The 16049-nt window shown below is 39.4% G+C and overlaps 1 protein-coding gene across 1 annotated transcript in view; it reads left to right on the forward strand.

Annotated features, from left to right (window-relative positions):
- The window catches only part of ENTPD1 (ectonucleoside triphosphate diphosphohydrolase 1), a gene marked incomplete at both ends in the record, with an annotated part of 65387 nt that extends 50842 nt beyond the window's left edge, over positions 1–14545 (forward strand). Inside the window, 3 exons of the mRNA XM_079719437.1 lie at positions 9843–9959; positions 11783–11920; positions 14339–14545. Of these exons, the coding sequence (XP_079575563.1) occupies positions 9843–9959; positions 11783–11920; positions 14339–14545 (462 nt within the window). The remainder of the gene's footprint in view (positions 1–9842; positions 9960–11782; positions 11921–14338) is intronic.
- Positions 14546–16049: the final 1504 nt, after the last annotated feature.

Here is a 16049-nt window from a genome sequence, read left to right on the forward strand (position 1 = left end):
GAGCCATGGCCACTGAGCCTGTGTGTCCGGAGCCTGTACTCTGCAATGGGAGAGGCCACAACAGTGAGAGGCCCGCATACCGCAAAAAAGAAAAGAAAAAATGCACACCTCTGAACCCATCTGTGATAAAGGGGAATGGGTTACCATGATGGTTTAGACTAATCATTGTTCATCCCCTGAAACTGGGGAGTCTTCCTGAGCAAACTGCTTTCCTCTACTAGGTATAATCAGGAATCTGTAATCCAGGAGATGGGAGCTGGCTGTTGGGTAGGCACCCATTAGGATCTGCCACAGGTGGCTTCTCAGATGTCAGAAGAAGGAGAAGCAGCAGTTAGATGTCTTGGATAAGGATTTTCCTCTATAAAGACACTTAGGAAGTAGAAACTCAGGGAGTCCCAAGGAAACAAGAAAATAGCATCATTTTCATTACATTTTGAAGCGTTGGGGGACCATTTGAATCCTGACTCCAAATCCCTTCTTTTCCTGATTTTCCAGAATAAGATAAAATATTTGAGCAGAAATAGAAGAGGTGCCCCTTGATCTAGTCATTATTCAAATGTCATATTTCGGTCTTGGAGACCAAGAATGATAGTAATCATTGTTTATTAGTATACTGCTAAGTTAGCTACCATCAACTGAGTTCCAATTATTGACTAACAGATCTATTATCTCACTTAATCACTTTAAGATATCATTCAAAGAAACAGTGAGCTTTTGTCTACCTTCACACTCTTTCTCCCTTTTTCAGAAAAATAGATCCACATGTAAGGAAGGAGATTCTACTCCCCTCTCAAACCCCAGCAGAAGAGTTTCTCCCAAGGTCTCCTGGCCCAACCCAATGTCACAGAAAGAACTTCCTGGAGAGAGCACAGGCCCTGTAGTAATCATATCTGGCTTAAATTCTGGCTTTGCCATTTGTGAACTATATGGAGCTCTTCATTCCCTTGGTCTCTGGAAAACAGCAGTGGGTAGAATCAAGGATCCTGGCTTACCTTAACCATGGCCCAGACTGCAGTTTCCCTGCCCCTCCAGTTTCCTGAGGGAAATACATGACTGCACAATGATGGCAGAGTAATACTTGGTCATTTGTTGGCTCCAACCCCAAATTCAGAACAAACTAGACTCTCACCTGGATGCCCTATAGCTGAACTGGCACTGGCTGCCCATCCTGGACTTTTTTGAGCCAAGTCCCTTGCCTTGGATCTAGCTGCTGGAAGAGAAAGGAGGGTGCCACAGAAGGGAGGAAGGTGGCCAGGAATGCTGGGAACAGCCAAGGGCCCTTTCCATTCCAGACATTGCTAGGAAGTATTGCAGTACATCTGAAGGAAAAAGAATATATTATTTTGTGTTGACCTTTTAACTTTTTTGAAACCTTTGCCTCCTGGGAGAACATGGCCCAGTTCTCACCTTCAAGCTTGACAAACGCTTCTGACTTCGCAGGGTTGGGGGTTTGGGGTTGGGGGTGGAATTTCTTGCCTTTGAATGTGCCTCCCCCAATCAAGGTAGGGATACAGAGTTGGAAAAGCATGGAGGAGCTCCTCCTGGTAGCTTTTCTGTTTGGTCACTTAGTCCCTCAGAGAAAGACTTGTACACTGAAAACCACAAAACACTGATGAAGGAAATTAAAGAAGACACAATGGAAAGACATCCTCTGTTCATGAAAGGCTTAACATTGTTAAAATGCCCATACTATTATACCAAAAGTGATCTACAAATTCAATGCAATCCCCATCAAAATCCCAGTGGTGTTTTTTGCTGAAATAGAAGAAAAAATTATAAAATTCATTTGCAATTACAAAAGACCCTAAATAGCCAAAACAGTCTTGAGAAAGAACAACAAAGCTAGAGGTGTCACACTTGCTGATTTTAAAATATATTACATTACATTTAATTAAAATTAGTATAATTAAAACAGTATGGTACTGGCATAAAGACAGACATATAGACCAATGGAACAAAATAGAGTCCAGAAAAAAATCCACACATATATGATCAACTGATCTTTGACAAGGGTGCCAAGAATACACAATGGGGAAAGGACAGTCTCTTCAATAAATGGTATTGGGAAAACTGTGTATATCCACATGCAAAAGAATGAAATATATGATTAGACCATCCACAAAAATCAACTCAAAATGGATTGAAGACTTGAACACAAGACCTGAAACTATAAAATTCCAAGAAAACGTAAGTGAAAAGGTTCATGACATTGGTCTTAGCAATGACTTCACAGATATGACAGCAAAAGCTCAGGCACCAAAAGCAAAAATAGACAACTGGGACTACATCAGACTAAAAAGTTTTTGCACAGCAAAGGAAACAATCAGCAGAGTGAAAAGGCAACCTACAAAATGGGAGAAAATATTTGAAAACCATGTATCAGATAAGAGGTTGATTTCCAAAATACATAAGGAACTCCAACAACTCAATAGCAAGAAAAACAATAACCCAGTTAAAAAATGGGCTAGAGAGTTGAATAGACACTTCTCCAAAGACAACATACAAATGGCTAACAGGTATATTAAAGGTGCTCAACATCACTAATAATCTGGGTAATGAAAATCAAAACCACAGTGAGGTATCACCTCATACCTGTTAGGATGGCTATTATCAAAAAAGCCAGGGGCTTCCCTGGTGGCGCAGTGGTTGAGAGTCCGCCTGCCGATTCAGGGGACGTGGGTTCATGCCCCAGTCCGGGAAGATCCCACATGCCGCGGCGAGGCTGGGCCCGTGAGCCATGGCCGCTGAGCCTGTGCGTCCGGAGCCTGTGCTCCGCAACAGGAGAGGCCACAACAGTGAGAGACCCGCGTACCGCAAAAAAAAAAAAAAGGCCAAAGACAAGTGTGATGAAGATGTGGAGAAAAAAGAACGCTTGTATAGTGTGGGTGCAGCCAGTATGTAAAACAGTATGGAGGTTCCTCAAAAAATTAAAAATATATTTATCATATGATCAAGTGATCCTACTTTTGGGTGTTTATCCAAAAGAATTGAAATCAGGATCTGGAAGTGATATTAGCACACTAATGACCATTACAGCACTATTCTCAGTGGCCAACGTGTGGATACAACCTAAAGTTCTACTGATGGATGTTGACAGATGAATGGATTTTTTAATTTTTTTTTGAATTTTATTTTATTTTTTTATACAGCAGGTTCTTATTAGTTATCTAGTTTATACGTATTAGTTGTATATAGGTCAATCCCAATCTCCCAGTTCATCCCACCACCACCCCCATACCCCCAACCCTGCTTTCCCCCCTTGGTGTCCATACGTTTGGTCTGTACATCTGTGTCTCTATTTCTGCCTTGCAAACCAGTTCATCTGTACCATTTTTTCTAGATTCCACATATATGCGTTAATATACGATATTTGTTTTTCTCTTTCTGACTTATTTCACTCTGTGTGACAGTCTCTAGGTCCATCCACATCTCTACAAATGACCCAATTTCATTCCTTTTTATGGCTGAGTAATATTCCATTGTATATATGTACCACAACTTCTTTATCCATTCGTCTGTCGATGAGCATTTAGGTTGCTTCCATGACCTGGCTATTGTAAATAGTGCTGCAATGAACACTGGGGTGCATGTGTCTTTTTGAATTATGGTTTTCTCTGGGTATATGCCCAGTAGTGGTATTGCTGGGTCATATGGTAATTCTATTTTTAGTTTTTTAAGGAACCTCCATACTGTTCTCCATAGTGGCTGTATCAATTTACATTCCCACCAACAGTGCAAGAGGGTTACCTTTTCTCCACACCCTCTCCAGCATTTGTTGTTTGTAGATTTTCTGACGATGCCCATTCTGACCAGTGTGAGGTGATACCTCATTGTAGTTTTGATTTGCATTTCTCTAATGACTAGTGATATTGAGCAGCTTTCCATGTGCCTCTTGGCCATCTGTATGTCTTCTTTGGAGAAATGTCTATTTAGGTCTTCTGCCCATTTTTTGATTGGGTTGTTTGCTTTTTGATATTGAGCTGCATGAGCTGCTTGTATATTTTGGAGGTTAATCCTTTGTCAGTTGCTTCATTTGCAAATATTTTCTCCCATTCTGAGGGTTGTCTTTTCATCTTGTTGATAGTTTCCTTTGCTGTGCAATAGTTTTTAAGTTTCATTAGATCCCAATTGTTTATTTTTGTTTTTATTTCCATTATTCTAGGAGGTGGGTCAAAAAAGATCTTGCTGTGATTTATGTCAAAGAGTGTTCTTCCTTTGTTTTCCTCTAAGAGTTTTATAGTGTCTGGTCTTACATTTAGGTCTTTAATCCATTTTGAGTTTATTTTTGTGTATGGTGTTAGGAAGTGTTCTAATTTCATTCTTTTACATGTAGCTGTCCAGTTTTCCCAGCATCACTTATTGAAGAGTCTGTCTTTTCTCCATTGTATATTCTTGCCTCCTTTGTCAGAGATGAGTTGACCGTATGTGTGTGGGTTTACTTCTGGGCTTTCTATCCTGTTCCATTGATCTATATTTCTGTTTTTGTGCCAGTACCATATTGTTGTGATTACTGTAGCTTTGTAGTATAGTCTAAAGTCAGGGAGTCTGATTCCTTCAGCTCCATTTTTTTCCCTCAAGATTGCTTTGGCTATTCGGGGTCTTTTGTGTCTCCATACAAATTTTAAGACTTTTTGTTCTAGTTCTGTAAAAAATGCCATTGGTACTTTGATAGGGATTGCATTGAATCTGTAGATTGCTTTGGGTAGTATAGTCATTTTCACAATATTGATTCTTCCAATCCAAGAACATGGTCTATCTCTCCATCTGTTTGTGTCATCTTTGATTTCTTTCATCAGTGTCCTATAGTTCCCTGAGTACAGGTCTTTTACCTTCTTAGGTAGGTTTATTCCTAGGTATTTTATTCTTTTTGTTGCAATGGTGAATGGGATTGTTTCCTGAATTTCTCTTTATGATCTTTCCTTGTTAGTATATAGGAATGCAAGAGATTTCTGTGCTTTAATTTTGTATTCTGCAGATTTACCAAACTCATTGCTTAGCTCTAGTAGTTTTCTGGTGGCATCTTTAGGATTCTCTATGTATAGTATCATGTCATCTGCATACAGTGACAGTTTTACTTCTTCTTTTCCAATTTGTATTCCCTTTATTTCATTTTCTTCTCCTATTGCCATGGCTAGGAGTTCCAAGACTATGTTGAATAATAGTGGTGAGAGTGGACATCCTTGTCTTGTTCCTGATCTTAGAGGAAATGCTTTCAGTTTTTCACCATTGAGAATGATGTTTGCTGTGGGTTTGTCATATATGGCCTTATTATGTTGAGGTAGGTTCCCTCTATGCCCACTTTCTGAGACGTTTTATAAATGGGTGTTGAATTTTGTCAAAAGCTTTTCCTGCATCTATTGAGATGATCATATGGTTTTTCGTCTTCAATTTGTTAATATGGTGTATCACATTGATTGGTTTGCATATATTGAAGAATCCTTGGTGTCTCTGGGATAAACCCCACTTGATCATGGTGTATGATCCTTTAAATGTGTTGTTGGGTTCTGTTTGCTAGTATTTTGTTGAGGATTTTTGCATCTACATTTATGAGTGGTATTGGTCTGTAGTTTTCTTTTTTTGTGGAATCTTTGTTCTTGGTGTCAGGGTGATGGTGGCCTCATAGAATGAGTTTGGGAGCGTTCCTTCCTCTGCAATTTTTTCGAAGAGTTTGAGTAGGATGGGTGTTAGCTCTTCTCTAAATGTTTGATAGAATTTGCCTGTGAAGCCATCTGGTCCTGGACTTTTGTTTGTGGGAAGATTTTTAATCACAGTTTCAATTTATTACTTGTAATTGGTCTGTTCTTATTTTCTGTTTCTTCCTGTTTCAGTCTTGGAAAGTTATACCTTTCTAAGAATTTGTCCATTTCTTCCAGGTTGTCCATTTTATTGGCATAGAGTTGCTTGTAGTAGTCTCTTAAGATGCTTTGTATTTCTGTGGTGTCCGTTGTAACTTCTCCTTTTTCATTTCTAATTTTATTGATTTGAGTCTTCTCCCTCTTTTTCCTTGATGAGTCTGGCTAAAGGTTTGTCAATTTTGTTTATCTTTTCCAGGAACCAGCTTTTAGTTTTATTGATCTTTGCTATTTCTTTGCTTCTATTTCATTTATTTCTGCTCTGATGTTTACGATTTCTTTCCTTCTACTAACTTTGGGTTTTGTTTGTTCTTTCTCTAGTTCCTTTAGGTGTAAGGTTAGATTGTTTATTTGAGATTTTTCTTGTTTCTTGAGGTAGGATTGTATTGCTATAAACTTTCCTTTAGAACTGCTTTTGCTGCATCCTGTAGGTTTTGGATTGTTGTGTTTTCGTTGTCATTTGTCTCTAGGTATTTTTTGATTTCCTCTTTGATTTCTTCAGTGATCTCTTGGTTATTTTGTAATGTATTGTTTAGCCTCCATGTGTTTGTGTTTTTTATGTTTTTTTTCCCTGTAATTGATACCTAGTCTCATAGCGTTGTGGTTGGAAAAGATGCTTGATATGATTTCAATTTTCTTAAATTTGCCGAGACTTGATTTGTGACCCAAGATGTGATCTATCCTAGAGAATGTTCCATGTGCCTTTGAGAAGAAAGTGTAATCTGCTGTTTTCAGATGGAATGTCCTATAAATATCAGTTAAATCTATCTGGTCTATTGTGTTTTTTAGAGCTTGTGTTTCCTTATTAATTTTCTATCTGGATGATCTCTCCATTGGTGAAAGTGGGGTGTTAAATCCCCCGCTATTATTGTGTTACTGTCGATTTCCTCTTTTATAGCTGTTAGCATTTGCCTTATGTATTGAGGTGCTCCTATGTTGGGTGCATATATATTTATAATTTTTATATCTTCCTCTTGGATTGATCCCTTGATCATTAGGTAGTGTCCTTCCTTGTCTCTTGTAACATTCTTTATTTTAAAGTCCATTTTATCTGATATGAGTATTGCTACTCCATCTTTCGATTTCCATTTGCATGCAATATCTTTGTCCATCCCCTCACTTTCAGTCTGTATGTGTCCCTAGGTCTGAAGTGGGTCTCTTGTAGACAGCAAATATATGGGTCTTGTTTTTGTATCCATTCAGCGAGCCTGTGTCTTTTGGTTGGAGCATTTAATCCATTCACATTTAAGGTAATTAACGATATGTATATTCCTATTACCATTTTCTTAATTGTTTTGGGGTTTTTTTTTTGTAGGTCCTTTGCTTGTCTTGTGTTTCCCACTTAAAGAAGTTCCTTTAGCATTCATTATAGAGCTGGTTTAGTGGTGCTGAATTTTCTTAGCTTTTGCTTGTTTTTAAAGCTTTGATTTCTCTGTCAAATCTGAATGAGATCCTTGCTGGGTAGAGTAATATTGGTTGTAGGTTCTTCCCTTTCATCATTTTAAATGTATTGTGCCACTCCCTTCTGGCTTGTAGAGTTTCTGCTGAGACATCAGCTGTGAACCTTAGGGGAGTTCCCTTGTGTGTTATTTGTCGTTTTCCCTTGTTGCTTTTAATAATTTTTCTTTGTCTTTAAACCTTGTCAATTTAATTACTATGTGTCTCAGCCTGTTTCTCCTTGGGTTTGTCCTGCCTGGGACTCTGCACTTCCTGGACTTGGGTGGTTATTTCCTTTCCCATGTTACGGAAGTTTTCAACTATAATTTCTGCAGATATTTTCTCGGGTCCTTTCTCTCTCTCTTCTCCTTCTGGGACCCCTATAATGCGAATGTTGGTGTGTTTAATGTTGTTGCAGAAGTCTCTTAGTCTGTCTTCATTTCTTTTCATTCTTTTTTCTTTCTTCTGTCCTGTGGCAGTAAATTCCACCATTCTATCTTCCAGGTCACTTATCCATTCTTCTGCCTCAGTTATTCTGGTATTGATTCCTTCTAGTGTATTTTTCATTTCAGTTATTGTATTGTTCGTCTCTGTTTGTTTATTCTTTAATTCTTCTAGGTCTTTGTTGAACATTTCTTGCATCTTCTTGGTCTTTGCCTCCATTCTTTTTCCAAGGTCCTGGATCATCTTCACTATCGTTATTCTGAATTCTTTTTCTGGAAGGTTGACTATCTCCACTTCATTTAGTTGTTTTTCTGGGGTTTTATCTTTTTCCTTCATCTGGTACATAGTCCTTTGCCTTTTCATTTTGTCTGTCTTTCTGTGACCATGGTTTTTGTTCCAAAGACTGCAGGATTGTCGTTCTTCTTGCTTCTGCTGTCTGCCCTCTGGTGGATGAGGCTATCTAGGAGGCTTGTGCAAGCTTCCTGATGGGAGGGACTGGTGGTGGGTAGAGCTGGGTCTATCTATTTTGTATATAGTAGTGTGTATATGTTAATCCCAAACTCCTAATTTATCCCTCCCCCTCCCCCAGCTTTCCCTTTTGGTAACCATAAGTTTGTTTTCTATGTCTTTGAGTCTCTTTCTGTTTTGTAAATAAGTTCTTTTGTATCACTTTTTTGGATTCCATGTATAAGTGATATCATATGATATTTGTCTTCTCTTTGTGACTTACTTCATCTAGTATGATAATCTCTAGATCCATCCATGTTGCTGCAAACAGCATTATTTCATTCTTTTTATGGCTGAGTAGTATTCCATTGTGTATGTATACCACATATTCTTTATCTATTCATCTGTTGATGGACATTTAGGTTGCTTCCAGGTCTTGACTATTGTAAATAGTGCTGGTATGAACACTCGGGGGTATGTACCTTTTCGAGTTAGAGTTTTCTCTGGATATATGCCCAGGAGTGGGATTGCTGGATCATATAGTAACACTATTTTTAGTTTTTTTAAGGAACCTCGATACTGTTCTCCATAGTGGCTGCACCAATTTACATTCCCACCAACAGTGTAGGAGGGTTCCCTCTTCTCCACACCCTCACCAGCGTTTATTGTTTGTAGATTTTTGTAAGATGGCCATTCTGACTGGTGTGAGGTGATACTTCATTTAGTTTTGATTTACATTTCTCTAATAATTAGTGATATTGAGCATCCTTTAATGTGCCTGTCGGCCATCTGTATGTCTTCTTTGGAGAAATGTCTGTTTAGGTCTTCTACCCATTTTTTGATTGGGCTGTTTTTTGTTCTTTGTCTTTTTAATAAGCTGTAGGAGCTCTTTGTATATTTTGGAAATTAATCCCTTGTTGGTCACATCATTTGCAAATATTTTTTCCCAGTCTATAGGTTGTCTTTTTGTTTTGTTTATGGTTTCCTGTGTTGTGCAAAAGCTTTTAAGTTTGATTAAGTCCCATTTGGTTATTTTTATTTTTATTTTCATTTCTCTAGAATGTTTTCTTTTTTACTCCTTTGTTTATTTAACTTTTTACATAGTTCTCATGTATGATGTTGATGATTTTTAAAAACTTTTAAGTTGTGCCCAGCTCATGATAGGCCTGCAATAAATATTTGTTAAAGAAATACTGGCTATTTAAAGAAAGCAGTACATGTATATTATAAAAATAGGCAAAAAAGGGGCATAAATAAAAAGGAAAAAAAAACCTTATAATTTTGCCAGAGATCACTCCTGTTATTTACCTTTGTATAGAATTTTCCAGGTTTTATTTTTAAAAATTCATACATAATACATTTTTTTTTAAAGATGGGAGTTTTGTAACTTTTCCTCTTATCTTCTTTTTTCCCCATCTTTCTTTCTCCCTGACTCTCCCATTAAAATTATCAAGAAAATTAGCTACCAGATGACTCAGAAATGCATGTCAGCAGCAAAGTGACCCCCTTCCAGGAAGGAAGCAACTGTTGGGGATGGAATATCACCTGATCCATAATTTACTCATCAGAGATTTCCAGGAACTTCCATTAGGCCTTCTGGAGAGTGAATCAGTGTCCCTCTGTGTTGGACACTGCACCAAACTCAGCATTTTTCTCTTGCAGGCATTTTCAGCTTTTTACTATGTGATGGAGTTTTTAAACCTTACATCAGAGGAACAGTCAACTCATAAAAAGATGATTAACACGTTGGAAAAGTTCTGCTCTCAGCCTTGGGAAGAGGTAAGTGACTAGAAACAGCATCTGTTACCATTGCTCTCTGCCCTTGACAGCATGGAGGATGTGAGTCTGCTCTTCAAGTCATGGTAATGTGACCAAGGTCCAGCACACATGTTAGAGAAGCCTAGATGGTGCACCCTATTAAGAGTAAGTTCACTGGCATTCCTTGATAACTTGGCATACAATGGCTTAAACAAAAAAGGTCTTATTGTTTTCACCTAATTCAAAGGCCGGAAGTAGTCAGTTGCTGGCATGGGGTGGGCAGCTTGACTATCTCAGCCATTCTTCAGTTGTTGTTAGGCCTGTTTCCTCATGGAAGCAAGGTGTAGCTTCAGGGATCACAGCTGTGTTCAAGGTCAGAAGAAGAATAGCACCAGATACATCTGTTCCTTTTTATAGGAAAGCAGAAGCTATCCCAGAAGCTCCTAGTAGTCTTTTCTCTTACATCTCATTGGCCAGGACTGGCTGGGAAAGCAGGATGCAGGATTTTATGACTGGCTTAGAGCCCTAGATCCATCATGAGCTACTTCCTGGAGCTGAGCGCATTGTCGCCCACTCCTTCCCCCAACACCCAGGGAAGACAGGCAATTCACAGAATCTGCCACAGACACCATTGTGGTAAGACCCTTTTTTCATCAAACAGGTCCAAGGTATCTCCTACTTATTCATAAATTTGAAGCACAAAATTTTTCTTGTCTGAGGCACTGAGTCATTCAAGATCCAGTGCTACCTGATGAAAGTTTCCAGGGACGTGAGAGAAAAATATGGAGTCTACTCTGATTTAAAAGAACAGATCACCTAGGAGTGGCTCAAAACAGCAGCTGTTTTAAATTGACAAAAGTGACTTAAAATGAGTGATTTTAAGAGAGATTGCAAAAGTGATCGCAAAAGTGACCAGTGCTTTCATTCTGAAGATATGCAATTAATTAAAAATGAAGGCTGTTCTCGTGGGCACTGACAACAGAGGAAGGAAGGTTGTGCAAGAGCCTGGACATCTGAAATTTTCTCTAAGTATTTTGTCTGAGTTAGAACATGAAGGAAGGGTATTCAGGGCTTTTGGAAAGAGCAGCTCAAATATGCCTCAGTACTTTACAAAACATTTAGGGGAGGCTTTTTGCAGCTAGTGGTGATCTGTGGAGAAAGACGAGCGTCTCAGGTTCTTGAGCAAAATGCTTCCTAAACTGGGTTCCAGAGCAGTGTTTGTCAAATGTTACTATGTATGTGATCATACAGGGATCATATTAAAAAGCACATTCTGCACTGGCAGATCAGGGGTGAGGATTAACAAGTTCTCAGGGGATGCTGCTGATGCTAGTCCAGAGACCTAACTGAGTGGCAAGGCTTTTTATGAAACTGTTTCCTCAAGATGCTTATAGAGGCTCTAAACCAAAGACTTTGGTCAAGAGCATACAGAAAACTCTGGTTAAACAAAGATTAATAGATTTCTTTCATGCAAGATTTTTCACAGTTTTTAATATGCTAATGTGATTGTGAAACTCAAGTTTCACAAGGGATGGCAAACTGTAGTAAAATTCAGTGTTGTTGAACCTATCAGACCACAGAAACTACTTTTTTCCTAGAACACTTATCAATGTCTCATAGAACCCTGTGGAGGAAAAGATTACTTAACAGACCCTAAACTGTGAACCCCTGCACCCACTGAAGGAGTGCAGCACCACTCCCAAAGCTCTCTGCAGGGGCCAACTCTCAGGCCCATGTGAGCTGGGGCTTTTTCCTCTCTTGATCAGCTCTAATCGCGAACTTGAGGGCTATGGAGAAGTGCCTGTTGTTGTACAAGTATGATGTTTTCTTCACTTCACTTCCAGCTGCAGATGTATTTTGGTGAAGTGAAGGAGAAGTACCTGAGTGAATACTGCTTTTCTGGCACCTACATCCTCGCTCTTCTTCTGAATGGCTATCATTTTACAGCTGAGTCCTGGAAGAATATTCACTTCATGGGCAAGGTTTGTTAGGTTGGGGGGAGGTTGGGTTGTAGTGACTGAAGCAGCTTTGGGCTTAAAAGAGGTAGGAGTCAACCTGATTTAATTTTGGCCTGATGTCCTGTCCTACCACTTCACCTCTAACCCAAGATGGCATTTTGTGTCCAGCTCTCCTGATAATGTTGACCAGCCAATTGTGGGTATCCTATCTAAGGAGGGCTACTTGCATTCTCAGCCTCACCTTTCTGCTCACATAACAGTGACTAACCCCTTATAAAACAAAACATGAGATAGTAAAGTAATATAACAGTATTTCAACAGCCACAGTGATTCTGCGTGCTGACTTCAACATGCATCTCAAAGGCCCCTTCGTGAATCCAGAAGGGATGATCATGGTTTGTCATAAGGAGTGAAGGCCTTGTTGGTTGTAGCTTCAAGACTGACCAATCTGAAAGCTCGCTGTGAAGAATGAGATGAGTGGCTGTGAATGGGGGCCTTTGCTTAGAAGCCAGGCTTAGCATGAGCCTTAAAGAAGCAAGCCCATAGCTTTGCATTACCATAGCATTACCTGAAGGTATCCAGGCATAGCGCAACATTTACATCGGCAGCAAGACTCATGGGCACACTCATGCTTGATGAAAAATATCAAAAACAGTGTTTCTCTACCTTTTAAACCCATACCCACTAATGGCAAAAACAATTTATCCCTTTATTAAATATGGTGACTTCAAGTAAAACAAAGCATTGAGGCAGCAGAGAGCTGTAGTAGCCTTAAAGATACTAGTTTCATCACACTCTTGTCAATATTGACTTTGCTAATTAAAATCTTTTCCTTGTTTTAACATCCCAGTCTTCCTTCCATTCCATCACAGTTTGTCTCTTTGAGAGATATGTCTATGTCAAATTTACCTAGTGATTTATATTCTTTGAACTCCAATCTATGATCCATTGTTTCTAAACCTTAAGTGATAACTCCTCTAACTTTGGAGGCTTCCTTGACACAGGCAGTCAGATACGGTTCCATTCCCCATAAAGGGACACGGGCCTTTTTACAAATTATTAATTCCCAGTACTGGTAAAGGTTTAGGGGAGAGGAGCATTCCACATGGTATTGGTTGGAATGTAAACTGGCATAGCCTTTGGGAAGACTGTTTTGGCAACATGTGCTAGGAGCCTTAAAACATGTACATCATTTTGTCCAATTGCTCCATTTCTAGGATTTATAAATAATTGAACAAAGTGAGTAAAAATGAACATATAAGGCAGTTCATGTCAGTGATGATGTTGCAGAAATCCCTTAAGAGACATGGGATGATGTTTACAAGGAATTGTTAAGTGAATAATTCTACATACAATTTAATTCCATTTTTTATGTGAAAAACATGCACAGAGAGGACTGGTAGGATATGTCACAAAATGATAATAGCAGCAAGTTCTGAGTGATGAAGTAGAGGTGGTTTTTATTTTCTTTTTTAGGATTATCTATACTTCATGATTTTCCTACCATGATGACATACAGCTCACATAATAGAAACATTTCCACAGTTCTTTGTTATTCATAGACTACCTGTATTTCAATACATTTTGAGGTGACTTGAAAATATTCCTAGGAAGATGGCAAGGTTGGAGAATGTTTTTTCATTTAAGAATAATCCTTTCTCATGCATATGTGGTCTTTCATCTTATGTCAAGTAAGACTGATTTGCTGGGATTATTCCCCAATTTTTCCCTAGTTGAATCATAAAAGAAGTCCTGGTTTCATATGGAGGAGATTCCTGGGCCTGACATTGATGCACAAGGCCAGGGACAGTCATTATTCTCTCACTCTTTGCCCGCTTCCTGTCATCCACCCCCCCTTCCCCACCCCAGCCACCCACATTCACACAAACAGCAAAAGAAGAATGCAAATTTCCAAAGGCCTAATTTGAATTAAGTTCTTCTAGTCAGGAGAACTGAGCCGTCATTCCCCAAATTCCTCTCTGAATTTTGGGAATTTAGTAATGAGACCCCACACTCTTCTGAATTTGGGGAATTTAGTAGTGAGGCCCCACACTCTTCTGAATTTGGGGAATTTAGTAGTGAGGCCCCACACTCTTCTGAATTTGGGGAATTTAGTAGTGAGGCCCCACACTCTTCTGAATTTGGGGAATTTAGTAGTGAGGCCCCACACTCTTCTGAATTTGGGGAATTTAGGAGTGAGGCCCCACACTCTTCTGAATTTGGGGAATTTAGGAGTGAGGCCCCACACTCTCCTTCTTAATCACTTGCTTCTGCTCCATTTTCCCCACAGCCATATTCCCAATTCAGAATATAAAAGTAATCCATTTAGAGAATTGAACGTGGTGCTCTCACTTCCTGGTTGCTCAGTGTTATGGATCGGGTTGCATGAAAGCTCATTTAATCCTCGGAGCAGAAACAACAGACTTTCCCCACTGTTTGCAGGTCCGGAGCACCAGCGTCGGGTGGACTTTGGGCTACATGCTGAACCTGACCAACATGATCCCATCTGAAGAGCCATTGTCCACACCTCTCTCCCACTCCACATATGTCATCCTCATGGTCCTCTTCTCCCTGATCCTGGTCATAGTGGTCATAATAGGCATATTTATCTTTCACAAGCCTTCGTATTTCTGGAAAGACATGGTATAGCAGGAACAGCTGAAATCTGCTGGCTGGAGTGAGAAGAAAACTTGCCCAGGGAGCACTTTCCTCCACAGTGGTGTACAAGGCCAGTCTTGACCAGCATGAAGCTTCCTTGGCTTTTGCTGAAGCCTTTCCATGGGAGGTATTTACCACCCACTGCCTCAAGAACTTCCTGGCAGACATTGTCTCTTTTGTGAGTCTCTCCAAACTCCCCCCCCCCCCACTTTCTCTTTTGTACTCTGTGCTTGTGTAGCTCTTGAAGACCTGCCTCCTTTCATGATAGTTGCTTTATAAAAGAACAGTATTGACTTTATCCAGAAGAACTGAGAATCCTGAGTCCCGTGCTGGGAAGTTGCCCTGGCTAAAAGAAGAAACTTGGGAACTGATTCAGTTGTGGCCTTACAGACCCTTTCTCTCTCCTGTTTCCCATTTATTAAGAAAGCCATCCAATGCCTTTGGAGAAGACAGACACATATCCCGTGCCCAGCCTGCCCTTTGCATGGGACAATTTTCTAGTCTAGGCAAGTATGTGCTAGGGCGAAAGAGTCCTACAAAGGAATTTATGGGATGTGCAGTTAATCTAAGACAAAAAAGGGATGTGGGTAAGTCACATATTCCTGGGTGATGCCAAAATGCTAGAGTGGGACACCCAGACCAGAGATTATTTTAAAAGCTGCTGTACATATACATGGGCATTCAAATATCAGGGTGTATTATCTGGTAGGTGTACACATGTCAGGAAGAAAAATACAGTTACAACACAAGATCAGGAAAGTGCATCCTCCAACACATCTATTGGGGTTTCGTTTTTATTGCAGTAAAACGCATATAACCTAAAATTCACCATTATGACATATACAATTTAGTGAAATTTAGTACGTTCACAATGTTGTGCAACTGTCACCAACATCTAATTCCAGAATATTTTCATCACTAAGAAATTATTGGCTAGGGATAAGACCATCCTGTGGTAGGCTTGAACCATCAACCTTTCCATTTAGCCAAGCATGCTAACCAGTTGCACCACAAATGCTCACTGAGTTTTAAAGCCGTGCCATATCGTACTGTCCCAGGGTTTAATTTAGTGAAAGAGTTGCATTAGTGCAGAGTGGCATGCCTTTTTTGCTGTCATGGTATTTACACAACAAAATGTGCCAGGAACCACATCTGCAAGTTTTGCTGCCGGTTCTAGGTACTTTTGCTTTAAGCATCTTTGCCATAGACATTTTTGCCACAAACATTTCACTGCAAATAATTGGCTGTAAAGCAATTTTGCCATAAAAGATAAAATAATGGAAAATCAAAGAGGGATAATTAAAAGGACATAATGAAACGAATAACAAAATTCAAGACTTATTGTGAAATATAAAATATTTGAGTACATTTAAAGTGTGTGTTGATTAATGGCAATACTGTGCACATAACTGATTTTATTTTGTGGGTTGTATCTAAGCACTTGTCTTCCAAGTCTTTCATTCATAGCATTTTATACTTTTTTTTTTTTTCGCTC

The sequence above is a fragment of the Hyperoodon ampullatus genome (genome assembly GCF_949752795.1).
Source record: "Hyperoodon ampullatus genome assembly, chromosome: 1".
NCBI lineage: Eukaryota > Metazoa > Chordata > Mammalia > Artiodactyla > Ziphiidae > Hyperoodon > Hyperoodon ampullatus.